Raw genomic sequence first — 15650 nt, 5'->3', positions numbered from 1 at the left:
GGCACAGATTCTGGCAGCCCCACAGGGTACTGTCCTGCTTGACACTAACCCTCCCCCCCCAACCCCACACACACCCAGAGGTCTCTCCCTTCTGACCTCCTGGGCCTTAGCCTCAGGTCCTCACCTTGTCATGGCTGCAGCATTCTAGAGACAGACTGGTTAGGGTCTGTGTCCCGGCTCAGGTTCAGTTTCCTCATTTGCAGGGAGGGGCAGATCATCACCCCAACCAGTCAAGGTTGTTAGAACCTTGGGAAGGTTCACACATATGATGGCTGGACCCCCCCATCTCCCTATGGCCCAGGCCATCAAGCTGGTCCAGTAAGAAGGTGGCCAGAGTGTGGAGGAGGGCAAGCAGCAGGCACTGGGATTCCCTGATCTGGACAGCTGGTCAGTCCCCTCCGTGGGCTCTTCTGTGAAATTTAGGGAGCAAGCCTATACCTCCCAGTGTGCTGGGCTCACAGGGGTCCCTAAACACAAGGGCCCTTCCCCGCACCCTTTATGGTGACCAGTTCCTGGGCACCTGCTGGGTCAGGCACCATGCTGGTCACTTCATAGATGAGCTTGGACTTACTGTGCCCGTTTTACAAATGAAGAAAGTGAGGCTCAGAAAAGCCAGGTGACTCACCTGAGGTCCCAGAGTCTCCAGGTCATGAGTCTGAGATTTGAACCCACATCAGCCTCTTCATTTGTCCCAGATCTGCCTCTTACCAGGTTTGTTTTTCCAGTCACTTTGTCTTTCTGAGTCTCAGTTCCCCCTCCATAAAATGGGGGAATGATACATCCCAGTAGATTATTTGAGGATTAACTGTGATGCTATCCATAAAGCACCTCACAGAACTTAGTAAGTTCTCAGCAAATAGCTTCTATGGATATTGTGATATTCTTGGGCCTCCCTACCTGGGCTGTCTGGGTAGCAGTTGCATTTTATTCATCTTCGTGTCTGCAGAGCCAAGCAGTGTGCCTAGCACACAGGAAACACTACAAAACAAAACAAAACAAAACAAAAAAAGATAGTTATTATCCTTACCATTACTTTCATGTTTTGGCTGGCTAAGGCAAACCACTCTGTCCTGAGCCTAACATTTTCAGGTCCAAGCCTAACATTTTCAGGTCCTGGGGCAAGAGTACAAACAGAGGCCCACACACCAAATGTCTAACTAGTCAAATGTTATAAATCATGCTAATAATGTGTTAAATAAAATATATTCTGTCATCCTACCTTGACAAATACACCTTCATCATGAACTGAAAGGCCAAGTTCTAGTTTCGGATTATCACATAGCTCTGGGAAATGAACTGGCCCCTGCCTCCAGCTACCTCAACTCCATTCTCTGCCCACTTCCAGCTCCAGCTCCAACTCTACCCAACAAACAGGTAGCCCTTAGTCACTCCTCAGACCTAGGCTTGGGCAACTTGCTGTGTGGTCCACCTTCTGGAGGACAGACCTGAGAAGAAAGCCATACAGAGTCTACTAGATTCATCCTGGTAAGTGAGGCTAACGCCCTAGGAGGAGTCAGGAATTCTAGATCCACTACCCACCAGCCCAGTGAACCTGGGACAAGCTCCCTACGCTCAGCTGCCTTATCTGTAAAATGGGTCAGCAGCTCTGCCTGCAGTCCAAGGCTGATGGGAGGGTCCATCTGGAAACAGAGATGTGAATATTCCTGGGGTCGCCCCAGCCTGGGGATGGGGGCAGCACAGCAGGCCATCCACTCTGGCTGGGGGTATGAGGATGCAGAGGCGTGGGACTTGGGCAGCCTCCAGGAAGTCAGGCCTCCGAGGACGATCCCAGGAAGAGGGGCGGCTGAGCCAGCAGAATTGCTGAGGTTCAGCCTGGAGTAGAGCTGGTTGCTGCTTCACTGCAGCCTGGGCTGGCCCCCTTCCCAGATGCATGGCAACTTCCCCCTTCCCCTGGCAGCAGCGCAACCCCTGCTCCTGTCCACCAGCTGTGCGCCTGCTCAGGGGCTCCCTGGTACCCCTCCCAGCCCCCCGGAGCCCTGATGCCCAGCCCGTTAAGTATAAAATGGGGATGACGAATGTACCCTCCTCACGGGCTGCTGGGAGCATGAAGCATGATAGCTGCCAAGGTTTCCATCTTCTCAAGGATGCCACCTCTGTAAAGTGCTCAGCTGATGCTTGGTACATAAGAAGGGATCAACAACCATGGGTCCTATCTCCCCTTCCTGCCCAGCAGAGATGCTGGGGCTGCTCAGGCTGGGCATGGAGCCTGGCCTGGTCTCTCAGTTACCCATAGGCATGGGACATGTGCAGCCCTCCACCCAGAGTCCCCACAAAAAGGCAGACAGCTCAGGACTTGCCCCCCTGGGCCACAGATACCCCACAGACATCTGGCTGAGTCTTCCAGCCCTCCTTTGGTCTCACCTCTCTCTCCCGCTTTCAGGCTCTCAGGGTTTATCCTGCTCTGGACATCCTTCAGGTGCTAGGGTTCACAGGGCTCTTCCTCTCCCAGGCTTCCAAGCACACATATCCATCTGCCACTCCCCAGAGCTGTCTCTGAGCCTGGTGGAGCTGCCCTGGGGAGCTCCTCTACGTAGAAAGGAAGATGAAGAGGATGTATGAGGTGCAGGGGTTGCCTGGGAAGTAGTCACCTCAGCCAGAAGGGGCGGAGATCAGGGGAGGGATGAGCCCAGCAGGATGGGTTCTGCCATGCTCTAGTCACATGCCTTTGGATACATGACTCTACGTCTCTGAGCCTCAGTTTTCTTGCCTCCAAAATAGGGGGTGGTTCCTCCTTGGCAGGGTTATTGCGAGGACCCAATGCAGAATGTGGGTAAAACGCTCAGAATAGTTTGGCAGTTCCTCGAAAAGTTAAACATGGAATTACCACATGATGCAGCAATTCCACTCCTAGTATATACCCGAGAAAAATTAAAACGTGTACTCAAAGAGATACTTGTACAAAAAATTTCATTTGTAATAGCTAAGAAGTGGAAACAACTCAAGTTTCCATCAATGAACAGATGAATGGATAAATAAAATGGGGTCCATCCACACAATGGAATATTATTCAGCCATAAAAAGGAATGAAATACTGACACAGGCTACAACCTGGATGAACCTTGAAAATGTTATGCCCAGTGAAAAAAGCCAGACACAAAAGGCCTGTTGTAGGATTTCATTTATATGAAATGTCCAGAAGAGGAAAATCCATAGAGACAGAAAGCAGATTACTGGTTGCCAGGGGCTGAGGGGAGGTGGGGTGGGGGGATGGCAAGTGAGTGCTTAACTGGCAGTGGGGGAGACGGGGTTCTTTGGGGATGATGGAAATGTTCTGGAACTAGATAGAAGTGGTGTTTGCACAACTGTGAAGGTACTAAGTGCCACTGAATTGTTCAGTTAAAAATGGTTACTTTCATGTAATGTGAATTTCACCTCAGTTAAAACAAAACACCCAGTATAGCCCCCCACACAGAATAAGCTCTCAAAATGCTATGAAAAGTCCTGAAAAAAACAGGAGTTCAGCAGTTGAAGAGGTAGAGGTGAAGCATCCTAGGTGTGGGCAAGCATTCAAAGAGAGGGTGTAGTGAATTCTGAGACTGTTGTTCACTCATGGCTTGTGGAGCGGAGAGAAGGAGAAGCCGCAGGGTTGGGAGCGGCTGGGCCCAGGAGTCTGGAGGGTAACGGGGGACCCCTGCAGTCTTCTAACAGGGGTCAGACTTAGGTTTTTAGAAGACCACTCTGTAATGTGAGGGACAGCCTGGAGGGGGCAGGAGTGGGTGTGGGGAGGCTGTTCCAGGAGAGGGAGTGGTGGCCCATCTTGCCTCACTGTCATACATGGGTGGGCACTGCACACAGAAGGGGAAGCCTTTGGGGGCAGGTCCATCATGAACTGTCTTGACCGTGGAAAGTGGTGTCCATGGGGCCTTCAATGGAAAATGTCAAACAGGGAGCCGGATGTGAGCTGGAGACAGGGTGGAAAGGCCCCGGACCAGGGATGGTACTGAAAGTCCTGAAGAGTGGGCAAGAGCCCCCAGGGATAGTGTAGAGACAGGAACTCTGGAGGCCACCAGCCTTTAGGGTAAGGCAGAGAAAGAGACTGAGTGCAGGGCAAGAAGCTGGGTGGTGGTCATGGGAGTTTTCTAGGAGCAGTGCTGTCAGCCACTGTGCAGACAGATGTGGCGAGATGCAGAAGGAAAAGTATCCACCGGGTTTGGCAATGTGAGATGGCCAGGGACCTCGTGAAATTTTCACTGGAGAGCTGGGAGTAAAAGACATGACAGAGGGTCAAGCAGTGAGTGAGAAGTGAGAACGGATCTTTGAAAGAGAGCAGGCTGGAAAAAGGGTTTTGAGTTGTTTTATGGTGTTGAAATGCTGAGGGGAAGGAAAGAAGGGAGGTGGGGAAGGTACAGGAAGGAAGGTTCCCGGGACCCAGGGCCTGGGTGGATAGGCAGGGGACATGGCCCTGATCAAGCAGCCCAAGGAAGGAAGGGGGGGGTGCAGCTGCATTTATAAGCATGGTGGGAAGAAACCATGGGAGAGCCTGTCTCAAGGACTCTCTTTTTTGAGGATGAGGCCACGTGTGTAGAGTGTGGGAAGGCTGGATGGAAAAAGCGGCAAGAGGGACCCCAGTTTTTGAGGGGTCACTGGAATTAGTGAGGGGACCCGAGGGTCAGACCCTGGCTGGACAGTCCTGAAAGGGACCAGTGTAGGGTTGCCTGATCTAGCAAATAAAACCACAGGACAACTAGCTACATTTGAATTTCACCTAGGCAACGAAGAACTTTTTAGTATAAGTATATCTCATGCAGTATTTGGGATATACTTATACTTAGCAAAACAAAACATGTTGCTTATCTGAATTCAAATGCAACTGGATGTCCTGTAATTTACCTGGGAATCCTAGGCCCGCGTGGGAATCAGGGGATGGATGGGAGGGAGTGGATGGTGCAACGCGGCCTGGAGAATGGGTCTCAGAAGGGTGAGGTGCCCGAGTGGGGAGAAGGCTGGGGTCGCTGCTTTCGTCCACCGGCGCCGCCCCATACCGCAGAGGCCCGTATTGAGGAAACCCCTGCCCCAGAACTCTAGTCTCGTCCCCCGTCCCTGCTCTCCTTACGCCCCTTGCTGTCGCTCTAATGGCCCATCGATAACTCTACGCTCGGCCTCGGCCTCTATCGACTTGCTCCGACTCCGCTAGGCGTCCTGGACCGCGGCTGAACGCAGAGCAGCAAGTAAGGTACGGAGGCCGCGGGGCGAGGGCTAGGAAGCGGCTTTCAGTGGCCGGGAGACCGCGCCCGGGGGAAGCTGGCTTAGCGGGACGGAGTCAGGGTGGTCGACGGAGCACCGGGAAGCTCGAGGGTCCAGCCAGAAAGCGCCCCCGCCCATCAGGTCCAGCCACCGGCCTGCTACACATGCGCAGCCGTAATGTTCGGGCTTTTCCCTCCGGCCTGTCCGCCTCGCTGTGCATGCGCAGCCCGGCCCTGCGGCGGAGTGGCGCCCCGGACGTGACTGCCCCCTGCCGGCCGCGGGTAGGGTGGCGTTCCGGCAGGGTTCTTGGGGCGGGGAACGGAGCATGCGCCTTGGAGCTCGGCGCTGTCCTTCGCCGGGTGTCACGCATATCCCTGAACCTCTCTGAGCCTCAGTTTCCCCATATCGAAAATGGGGATGATTTTATTTTTTAGCACCGAGTAATCTGTTGTAACCTGTTTAGGACATAGAGGGTATTCCCTAAACACTGCACTCCTCTCTCTTCTCCAGATGCTCTGATCTCTGACCCCTGCCGGTCAGACCTAGGACCCTGTGTAGATCCAAGTCTTTCAAGCAGCCACACCATGAACACGTCTCCAGGTACGGTGGGCAGTGACCCCGTCATCTTGGCCACTGCAGGCTATGACCACACGGTGCGGTTCTGGCAGGCCCACAGCGGGATCTGTACGCGAACGGTGCAGCACCAGGACTCCGTATCCTCCACTGTGGAGTTGGGGCAGGTGGTGCTGGGCAGAATGCCTGGTAGGGATAACAGTCTGGGCAAAGGCCTTCGGTGGGAAGGATGGACTCTGTTTGTCATCCTCCTTAACAGACCCAGCAGGTGAACGCGCTGGAGATCACACCTGACCGCAGCATGATTGCTGCTGCAGGTACCTGTACCCTCGACCCCAACCCCTGATTTCTCATAGGTCCATCTAGGCGCAGCCACACTTCAGTTTGGCCTGTGCCCCTAGGTTACCAGCACATTCGCATGTATGATCTCAACTCCAATAACCCCAACCCCATCATCAGCTATGATGGGGTCAACAAGAACATCGCGTCTGTGGGCTTCCACGAGGACGGCCGCTGGATGTACACTGGTGGGGAGGACTGCACCGCCCGCATCTGGGACCTCAGGTGTGGGGTACTGGGCAGGAGGGGTCTGCTGCCTGGGTGTGTGGGGGTGAGGGCCAGGCTGGGAGACTGTCTTAGGTCAGGTCCCCTCCAAGCAGAGGCTGAGACGGGGTTTTCTGTGCAGGTGACTTATTGAGGGCAAGTAAGGAAAGATAGGGCAGGGATGAAGACCCACAGAGATGAGCAGAGCCACAGCCTGATCCAATAGGTGGCTCTGGAATGAACTGCATCAAACAGTGAGCCCCGCCTTAAGGCAAGGGGCCACCCTTTATGCCCCTCTGGGTCAGTTATTGGCTTCAGGCCGCCCCTGGGGAGGGCCAAACCTCTCAAGTATTTCCTATGAGACAGCTCCCATCATAGAGAGACAAGATAAGTGGCCAGGGAAAGGGCCTTTCAGTGGAGTACCAATGGCATCCACTATAGACAGAGTGTGTCCCCCACCTCGAAGGTCCCGGAACCTGCAGTGTCAGCGGATCTTCCAGGTGAATGCGCCCATTAACTGTGTGTGCCTGCACCCCAACCAGGTGAGGGGGAAGCACAGGGCTGGGCACCCTGGGGCTTTGGCGGGCTGGGGTCCTGCCCCACCTCACCTCCCCTGCACCTCAGGCAGAACTCATTGTGGGTGACCAGAGTGGTGCCATCCACATCTGGGACTTGAAAACTGACCACAACGAGCAGCTGATCCCGGAGCCTGAGGTCTCTATCACATCGGCCCACATCGACCCTGATGCCAGCTACATGGCCGCGGTCAATAGCACTGTGAGTCCCAGGGACGGGTGTGCAGCTTGGCTCCCAGCCCTTACCTCCCTTATTCCCTGAAGGTGGGCTTATTCCCCACATGTCCCTCTGGTCCCTCCCCTCCCCCCACAGTCCTGCTTCCCCGTCCTGGGCTCCAGTTGACCCAGCCACCAAAGCCAGAAACCTGGGTGTCGCTCCTGATGCTGCCTCTCGCTACCTGCCATAGCCCACCCAGCAGTCCAGTCACCTCCATCTCCAGAGTCTTTCCAGTTGTCCGTTTCCCTCTCTCCTCCTTGTCTCCTCCTGGTCCAAGTTTCCCTTGTCTCTCCCGACAGTAGTTGCAGCCTCTCTGACCTCCTTCCTTCCTCTGTGACCTCCCCCTGCCCCTAACCCATTTTCCCTCTGCTACCAGAACATCCTTCAGTAGTACCAGCCTGACTGCATCCTTCCCCTGGGTGAACTGCAAGATGTCCTAGGTTCCTTACCAGGGCCTCAGGACACTGTGATTTGACCCCTGGACTCCTATCCAGCCTCATTTTCTTCCTTTAACGTCCATTCAGTCTCAGCAAATCAGTTGTTCCCAACATCCTCAGACCGCCCACTTCCAAGCCTTTGCCCTGCTGTTCCCTCTATCTGGGTGCCCTCCTCTCATCTTGTTCTTCACATTCTTGTTGGCCAGCAGCATCCTTCAGGAAGGCCAGGCATGGCCTCCTGCCCTCAGCTCATCAGGTATGGCCCTTGGTTGGGGCCAGGTCACCCAGGTGCTCCCTGCAGGCAGGGCCAGATGTGCCTGTCACATGTCCCCTTGCCCCCAGATCCTTGTGCACAGCCACAACGTTGGATGGCAGCCCCTGGATCTAGGTCTTGCCGCCAGGGCATCCTTCCCCACCTGTCAGACCGGAGGCTCCGGGCCTCCCGTGACTTCCCTCCTACTCTACAGGGGAACTGCTATGTCTGGAACCTGACTGGGGGCATTGGTGACGAGGTGACACAGCTCATCCCCAAGACCAAGATCCCAGCACACACCCGCTACGCCCTGCAGTGCCGCTTCAGCCCAGACTCCACGTGTGTGCAGGGCCTGGGGGGCCGGGACCCCTTGCATGGCTGCGGGGAGGCAGTGTGCCTGGGGCTGGAGGCCTAAAGCGTTGGGCCTGCTTGGAGGACGGCAAGGGGGTACAGGATGGGAGTGGCTGTTGATGACACCCCTGCCACGCTCACACCCACCCCCAGGCTCCTCGCCACCTGCTCGGCCGACCAGACGTGCAAGATTTGGAGGACGTCCAACTTCTCCCTGATGACGGAGCTGAGCATCAAGAGCAGCAACCCTGGAGAGTCGTCCCGAGGCTGGATGTGGGGCTGCGCCTTCTCAGGGGACTCCCAGTACATAGTGACCGGTGAGCCCCGCCCGCCTGCCCTGCCTCCCCGTCCCCGTTGGCCCGGCCTGGGGCTGCACTCTGAGCTGCTACCCATGCTCTCCCTCCCTGCAGCTTCCTCTGACAACCTGGCCCGGCTCTGGTGCGTGGAGACGGGAGAGATCAAGAGAGAGTACGGCGGCCACCAGAAAGCTGTTGTCTGCTTGGCCTTCAACGACAGTGTGCTGGGCTAACCTGTGTCCCCTCGGGATTGCAGGCAGCTGTCCAGGTGGCACCAGCTGGATGTGTCTGTTCAGCTGCCCAGATCAGAGTGACACCCCATGGGCTGGCCTCTACCATCCTAGGCTTGCTGGACCTGACTGACCTACCCTGGTCCCTGGCCAGACTAGACTGGCCAGGCTGGTCCACCCTGGGACTCTCTCAGCCCCGGTTGCTTACATGGATGTGAGGAGGCTCAGGAGGCCCACCCTAGGCAGCTTGCATTCCCTTCAGAAATTCTGGACCCACAGGGTCTAGAGCGGCTGAGGGGGATCCGAGGCTGGTGCCCATCCCCAAGCCAGTGCCTCCTCCTTCCCCTCCCTGCCACTGTTTCGTGTCCCGAGGCCACAGAGGACACCATCACGGCCAGGTTGAGTTGTTTATTAGCCCCGCCAGCGGCTACTCTCCATGGACTGGTGATCGCGCCACCCAGCTGGCTGGCGTGAGGGGCTGCGCTGTAAGGGCTTAGTCCGGGAGGTAATAAAAGCAGACAGACATGCAGATGTTGCTTGGGAAGCAGATGTCGATGCATAGGTAGATCAGCCGCTGCCTCTGGGGCCCTGGGGGGAGGGGCCTCCATGATCCCCAAAGGACTCCTTCCCCACCCCGCCACCGACAGTCCTGCGGGAGCCCAGGCCCGTCCGCACAGCCTGCCCCAACTCACTCTCTGCTCGTCGGGCCCAGTAAATGGGGGTCTTTGCACAAAGGTTCCGCACGGAAGCCCCCACCTGGGCAGGGTCCACCTCATGGCTCCCAAGCACTGCCAGCAGCTCCTCGGCATAGTGGGTGTCCTGGCTGGTGCTGTGAGTCCCTTGGGGCTGCAGAGAAGGACACTCGCACTGCCCCTGACTGGGTTGGGCCGACGTGTCCCTGGACATGCTGGCATCGTGCCAGCCCTGCCCTGGCTCTTGTCAGCAGCCTCAACCAAAGGAAGATAGAGCTTCTGTTCCCCTGAAACTGGAGCCCCATCCTGCCCCGGGCCCAGGCCACACACAGGACCCTTTGTCTGGCCCCTGGCCGGAGGCTCCTTACCCAAGAGGTGTTCACCAGCAGCTGCAGGGTCTCGCGGTCTCGGGGTTCCATCAGGCGGAGGAAGCAGGCCCGGTGCTCTGAGGGGCGGTAACAGACACAACCCTGGGAAGGCAGGCAGGTGAGGCAGGGCCACCTGAACATCCACCCCCGCCCCCACCCCTCCCCAGGCCACTCACGCTCTGCCCGTCGAACAGCACTGCCCAGCTGTGGTTGCTCTGAGCTGGAGTCACCTTGATGGTTGCCACATTCTGGGCCACGTCCACCTGTTCGGTTTGGTTGGACCGGGGCACCCTGGGGCTCGGGAGGGTCAGACGGAGCGTCTGCAGCAGTGGCTAAGAGTGGGAAGCAGGAGCTCAGCTGGCCAGGCTGGAGCAGCCCCCGACACTCCCCCAGCCCTGCTGCAAGGCTTCTAACCCCGCCACCCCTCTGGTGCTCCTGCTGTCTGCTCCGAGCCCTGGCTCCACTGGAGAGGTGAGCTATGCTGGTCTCCTTCTCCTCCCCACTGTCTGTGCCCTGCCCAGGTCCTGAGGGGGCCTCACCTTGAGAGGGCTGTGAGCGAAGCCAAGAAGCCCTCCAGCCACAGCCCCACCGGTGGCCAGTGCCAGCAGCAGCAATAGTAGGCCAGGAGCTCTCCACCCGCCGTGGCAGGGCTTGGTCTTCACGTGGAGGCACATTGCAGTCAGTGGGGCCTGGAGTGGAGACCAGGCAACAGGCTGGCTCAGAGAAGGAAGGGGCTGAGGAGGTATGGGAGGTGGACGCTTCTCCTGCCCCTGCAGGACAGGCCCTGGGTCTTTGTCCAAGGAGAGGGCACCAAGTGGTGGGAGGCACTCACCCCGACAGGTCCAGACCCGGGGCTCTCGGCCCGGCAGCTCCCCTGCTCCATGATGCAGCCCTGGTGACAATGCGCTGATTGTCTGCTGCAGCCCGGGAAACCTCAGGACACCTCCGATGAGTCAAACAATCATCCTGGCCCCTTCCCCTCCTGACCCCCCTGCCTCCTCCCCAGCCCAGCTACCTGATATCCGGGTCAGAGACAGGTCACCTGGGGAGGCTGCTCGTCACTGTGCCTGGCTCTCCCAACACCTGGCCTGTGCAGACCAGAGAGCGCATGGGCATGGGAGGGCATGAAAGCGTGGCCACCGTGGAAGTCAGGACCCAGCGGCTGGCATAGAGGGCAGCTCAGGCCTGGCCGACTTTACATAGCGAGTCTAGTTGGGGGCAGATTTAATTTTTCCTAAAGAAGCCTGTTTCTAGTCTCTGGGGTTACCTCTACACTCCCAGGACTGGGTACAGGGCCTGGCACGCAGCAGACCATCAAGTGCCTGTTTCATGAATGACAGGCATGGGACTCTGTGCCACTTCCCTTTCCTCCCCATGCACCACAGCTGCTTCCCGCCCCCACCAACACAGGGCACCCACCCCAGGTGCCTGCCTGAGACCAGCACGGCTTCCAGGAGGCTCCACTGCGGTGACGGCAGCTTCCTGAAATCTCCTGCACGCCCCAAGATGGTTAGGTCAGCCTCATGTCCACTGACCCGTGCCCTGCCCAGCGTGGCTTTCTCTGACTGGTGCCTTGCATTTCTAGCTGCTTGACGCTGTGGAACCCAACAGTTAGTGGCCCCAGCACTGGCAGCTTTCAGGAAGTGCATTCCTTCACCAGCTTCACCCCATGGCCCTTTCATGCTCTGGTTTTTTTTGTGCCTTGTTTCTCCTGATTCTTCAGAACCTGACTCTCTGCAGTGGGCCTGAGGTGGGGTGGAGTTGCTGTGGTCAGCGTCCCAACTCTCGAATTGGAATCCCAGAATGGCCTCGTACTGAGTGTACCCGGCCCTGCTGCCCTCTCCACTGCCCGGCTGTGGTGAGACAGCTGGACCCTCTGTGTGAAGGCTGCTGTCCAGGCGAGAGCGAGGAACACCAGAGTCAGCTGGGGTTTGAGAGTTTAATATACCTTTGGGTTCACACAGTGCAATGGGGTGTAGACAAGATGCACAGGGCTCCCGGGCCACCGCCCAGCAGAATAAGGAGGTGTTGCTGGCTGCTGCACCTGCCGCGTGTTCCTGGTGTGGGTGACAACGCCCTGACAGGCCTGCTCAATATCCTGACCCACCTTGAGCCGACCTCGCAGAGCCAACGTCAGCACCACCCTCACAGGCGCCCGCTGCCCTCGTGTTGCCCACGGCAGAGTCCGAACCCCAAACACCCAGGCCTGGGGGGAGCTGGAGGCTCAGGACACCCTTTATTGCTCTGAGCACTCTTACGAGAGTGAAGGAGCACTGTGACCCTGGGGCTAGGAGAAAAGTCACAGGCTCTGGGCAGATGCCACTGGGTTCAGGGCGAGGCACCAGGAAGGAGTCGGCCAAAAGGAACAGCTTCCCAGGCCCTACCCTACAAGTGCGGCCAAAGAGTCTGCTTATCAGGACTATTTTCAAAGGTCAGCAACTTAGGGAACAGGCAGAAAACGCCACGCCCCCCTGCCAAAAACCCTTGGCTAGCCAGTGGACCCTGCCAGTCCTCCAGATGGCAACTGACAAGGGACTCCAGGGTCAAAATAGGTGGCCTCATGGACCACTGACATATGACACCCATCCCAACCAAGACAGGAAAAGACTGGATGCTCTGTAAAAGGACTTCCTGTTTTGAGGGACACCTCTTTCCTCCTCTACCCAGAGGGAGCCTTGGGTGACAAGCATTCCTTAGCCAGCACATGCCTTTGGCCATACTGCTGGCTGTGGGGCACGGAGACTTCTTCAGTGGGATTTTCCCTACAAGACAGAGCACAGCTATTAATCGACACGCTTACGGTTCAATTCCACCAATTGACAAAGTTGTTCAAAAGTTAAAAAAAACTTTTGGTACCAATGCTGCTCTGAGCTCCCTGCACAGCAGCCCAGAGTTCAACGAAGGCATTCATACCCTCCTGGCGCTCAGCAAACAATATGCTCAGCCCAAGTCACCTGGGTTTATATGCACATTTGGAAAAGATGAAGTTTAGCCAGGCTGAGTTTACAGAACTGCACAATCGTGCATGAGGAACTGCAGCCCTGGGTATCTAAAACGGAACATACACTCAATTGTAACATCAGAGTGGTTTTTAAGGAAGTGTGGGGTGGTGGTGAGGGCAGCACCCCACACCCCATGGACAGGGACACACCACCTGAGACCAGCCCTTTCCTCCACTCCCAACCTGCAGGTGAGGGGCTGAGGCAGCAGTAGGCTCCTCTGCTGATGACCACACAGAAGGGGCCCTGGGTTTCTCACAACAGTCAAAATAATCAGCCCCTCCTCCCCCAGATCCCTGAAATTTTCAATAAAATACATGACACCCCTAGACCCACCTCAGTCCCATTAGCAGGCCCCGAGGTTACCTGAATCCATACGCTGAACTCAACAGCAAGACCAATTGGTACCTAAGGGCCAGGACCCCCACAATGCCCACAATGCCCTCCAAGCTTAAAAGTGCATCTTAAAATATAAGCATTTATAAAAATCGCCCCCCAAACATTTACTTACAAGGTTAACAACTAGTACCTTTGCTTAACTCCAAGTAAGCAAACTTGAAGCCACCTAGCTGAGCGATGCTTAAGCCCCACCTATTAATTTGGGTGATTTTCAATTTTTTTTATTCTGGAGATTAAAGACACTAAATCTTTAACCTTGAAGGGCAGGCAAAAGGTCGGCTATGCTGTCAACATAAAAGTCAGGGACCATTTTCTTCTTAGACAGGCAGTCACTTTCCTGATTACTCTTCACATCCCGTAGAGTGGAGACCCCAGTGAGGGTCAGGATGGTCTTCAGACCACAAGTGACGCCCAGGAGGATGTCTGTGTCCAGGCGATCACCCACCATGATGGTGCGCTCCGGGTTGATGCTATATTCCTGGGACACGCAGTCGAAGATGAAGCGGCTGGGCTTCCCTATGATGTCGGCTTGGCGCTGCGCGGCCATCTCCACGGCTCGGACCAGACAGCCGGTACCTGCGGGGCGGAGAAGGAGAGGAGGAGAGTGCCGGGGGTCAGAGGCCGGGAGGGACCCGTCGCTCGCCCTCCAGCCTCCCTCCCCGGGGCGCACAGACCCGCGATGAAGCGGCCGTTCTCGAGTGGGAGCCGGTTGTCCATGTTGGTGCCCACGAGCAGGCAGCCGGGCTGCTGCAGGTAGCGCAAGGCCTTCGTGAGCTTCATGTAGCTGAAGTGCGGGTCGAAGCCCACCACGACGGCGCGCACATCAGGCTCCAGGGGCTCATCCAGCCAGGCGCTGGGGCCGTCGCCCTGCAGCGGCTCGGGCCCCACGCCCACGCAGGAGACGCCCACGGCCTCCAGCTCAGCGGCCAGGGCCACGCTGCCCAGCACGTAGGCCTTGGGGGCCGGCGGACCGGTCAGGCGCTGGCGCAGGTAAAGCGCGGTGCAGTAGGCCGTGCCGAAGACCTCGCTGCCGGCGCCAGGCCCCGTCGGGCCGCCGAAGCCCAGGCGCCGCAGCTTCTCGGCGTAGGCCTCGCGGGTCTTGCTGCTGTTGTTGGTGATGAAGCCGAGGCGCTTGCCGCGAGCCCGCAGCGCCGTCAGGGTCTCGGGCGCGCCGGGGACCGCCGTCTCACCGCGCCACAGCACGCCGTCGCAATCGAACAGCACCGTGTCCACGTCGGCCAGCAGCTCCTGGGCCCGCTCGGCATTCAGCCGCACGCAACGGCCCTCGTCGCCGCCGGCCTCCACCTCCGCCATGGCCCTCCGCCGCCGCCGCCGCCGCCACCACCGACCGCCAGCTCTTCCTCGCAGCCGCCCGCCGCCGCACCCGCCCCGCCCCCGGCGCACTCATTGGCCACGCGCCTCGCACTTGCCGCCCATTGGACACCGCCTGCGCCAATCCGCCCCCGCCTCCCGCGGGCTGCAGGAGCGCAGCGCCAACCTTCGCGGTCCGGCGCGGGCAGGCAGGCGGCCATTGGCTGTCAGGCCCTAGGCGCCCCGGTGATTGGCTGGCAGGGAGCCAACCGGTATTCTGCGTGGGACGCTCGCTGAGGAAATTCGGCGGAGGAGCCGGAGAGTCGGCGCAGGACGTAAGCCTGCTGTTCATTGGCTGCTGCGGGGCAGCTCGCCCATTGGAGGCTCTTGGTCAGCCTAGGTGACGGAGGCCCTTAATCCAGTGACCCTCCCCCCGCCAACCCCACACCGGCCGAGCCGGCTGCTGATTGGCTGGCTTGTCTCCGGTCTTGCTGGCGGGGCTCCCCGCAGCACCGCGGCAGGAGGGGCGTGCAGCGGTTTGCTTTTGGGCCGGAGTCACGTCCGCACCTTTGCCAGGGCGGCGCTGGGCTGTGCCCTCCGCCGTGGACACACTCCGGACAGTGTCTGCGCGTGTGCCGACTACGGCCATTCCTGAGAGCCAGCCCTAGGCTCCTTCCCAACAAGCGTCGCGTTCTCATTTCCAGTCGTTCGCAAAAACGCTTTCCTTGTGCCTTGGTGGTCATGTGGACGAGTAATTACAAGACAGTGGCATTAGGGTCTAAGAGAAGGGCAGTAGTGCCTAGAACACAGCACTCAACAATTGGTCGCTATTATCATCATTATTAGGTATTATTAACTTTTAAGGAGGCGTAACATACAGTAAAGTGCATAAATTTTAAGTGTGCAGCTTGATGGAACTTTTACATCCCTGTTATGCATGTGTAAACATAGCCCAGGACTTCCCTGGTGGCGCAGTGGTTAAGAATCCACCTGCCAATGCAGGGGACACGGGTTCGAGCCCTAGTCCGGGAAGATCCCACATGCCGCGGAGCAACTAAGCCCGTGCGCCACAACTACTGAGCCTGCGCTCTAGAGCCCGCGTGCCACAGCTACTGGAGCCTGCGTGCCTAGAGCCTGTGCTCTGCAACAAGAGAAGCCACCGCAATGAGAAGCCCACGCATCGCAATGAAGAGTAGCCCCT

At 57.7% G+C, this 15650-nt stretch overlaps 3 protein-coding genes across 9 annotated transcripts; 1 reads left to right on the top strand and 2 right to left on the bottom strand.

Annotated features, from left to right (window-relative positions):
* Positions 1-5108: 5108 nt before the first annotated feature.
* Positions 5109-9209, top strand: MLST8 (MTOR associated protein, LST8 homolog). 6 transcript variants are annotated; one of them, XM_007100064.2, is made up of 9 exons: positions 5109-5194; positions 5716-5918; positions 6044-6095; positions 6180-6342; positions 6788-6863; positions 6946-7098; positions 8018-8142; positions 8308-8471; positions 8565-9209. In XM_007100064.2, exons 2-9 carry the CDS (start codon positions 5790-5792, stop codon positions 8681-8683), a joined length of 981 nt encoding a protein of 326 aa, XP_007100126.1. In that variant the 5' UTR covers positions 5109-5194; positions 5716-5789; the 3' UTR covers positions 8684-9209. The 6 variants fall into 6 exon arrangements, with proteins under 6 accessions (XP_007100126.1, XP_023979034.1, XP_028339973.1 ...); XM_028484172.2 differs by lacking the exon at positions 5109-5194 and adding an exon at positions 5230-5346; XM_055082476.1 differs by lacking the exon at positions 5109-5194 and adding an exon at positions 5367-5486 and having other exon boundaries at positions 6047-6095.
* Positions 9174-10591, bottom strand: BRICD5 (BRICHOS domain containing 5). 2 transcript variants are annotated; one of them, XM_028484174.2, is made up of 5 exons: positions 10280-10591; positions 9917-10072; positions 9741-9842; positions 9373-9526; positions 9174-9268 (listed from the first exon to the last, which is right to left on the bottom strand). In XM_028484174.2, the coding sequence occupies exons 1-5, from the start codon at positions 10412-10414 to the stop codon at positions 9174-9176; spliced, it is 642 nt and encodes a 213-aa protein (XP_028339975.1). In that variant the 5' UTR covers positions 10415-10591. The 2 variants fall into 2 exon arrangements, with proteins under 2 accessions (XP_028339975.1, XP_028339974.1); XM_028484173.1 differs by lacking the exon at positions 9174-9268 and having other exon boundaries at positions 9384-9842.
* Positions 10592-11660: 1069 nt separating this feature from the next.
* PGP (phosphoglycolate phosphatase) lies at positions 11661-14520 on the bottom strand. The gene is made up of 2 exons (XM_007100063.2): positions 13813-14520; positions 11661-13714 (listed from the first exon to the last, which is right to left on the bottom strand). The coding sequence occupies exons 1-2, from the start codon at positions 14450-14452 to the stop codon at positions 13389-13391; spliced, it is 966 nt and encodes a 321-aa protein (XP_007100125.1). The 5' UTR covers positions 14453-14520; the 3' UTR covers positions 11661-13388.
* Positions 14521-15650: the final 1130 nt, after the last annotated feature.

Source organism: Physeter macrocephalus, unplaced genomic scaffold (assembly GCF_002837175.3).
Source record: "Physeter macrocephalus isolate SW-GA unplaced genomic scaffold, ASM283717v5 random_137, whole genome shotgun sequence".
NCBI lineage: Eukaryota > Metazoa > Chordata > Mammalia > Artiodactyla > Physeteridae > Physeter > Physeter macrocephalus.
This window is presented reverse-complemented; position numbering and strand designations above follow the sequence as displayed.

Excerpts from the sequence above, each read along its gene's own strand:
- PGP (XM_007100063.2), bottom strand. The coding sequence starts at position 14,452 with ATGGCGGAGGTGGAGGCCGGCGGCGACGAGGGCCGTTGCGTGCGGCTG. Across the intron at positions 13,715-13,812 it reads GAACGGCCGCTTCATCGCGG|GTACCGGCTGTCTGGTCCGA; the intron begins GTCTGTGCGCCC and ends TCCGCCCCGCAG.
- MLST8 (XM_007100064.2), top strand. The coding sequence starts at position 5,790 with ATGAACACGTCTCCAGGTACGGTGGGCAGTGACCCCGTCATCTTGGCC. Across the intron at positions 7,099-8,017 it reads TGGCCGCGGTCAATAGCACT|GGGAACTGCTATGTCTGGAA; the intron begins GTGAGTCCCAGG and ends CCTACTCTACAG. Across the intron at positions 8,143-8,307 it reads CGCTTCAGCCCAGACTCCAC|GCTCCTCGCCACCTGCTCGG; the intron begins GTGTGTGCAGGG and ends ACCCACCCCCAG.
- BRICD5 (XM_028484173.1), bottom strand. The coding sequence starts at position 10,414 with ATGTGCCTCCACGTGAAGACCAAGCCCTGCCACGGCGGGTGGAGAGCT. Across the intron at positions 10,073-10,279 it reads TCGCTCACAGCCCTCTCAAG|CCACTGCTGCAGACGCTCCG; the intron begins GTGAGGCCCCCT and ends TCCCACTCTTAG. Across the intron at positions 9,843-9,916 it reads TGCTGTTCGACGGGCAGAGC|GGTTGTGTCTGTTACCGCCC; the intron begins GTGAGTGGCCTG and ends CTGCCTTCCCAG.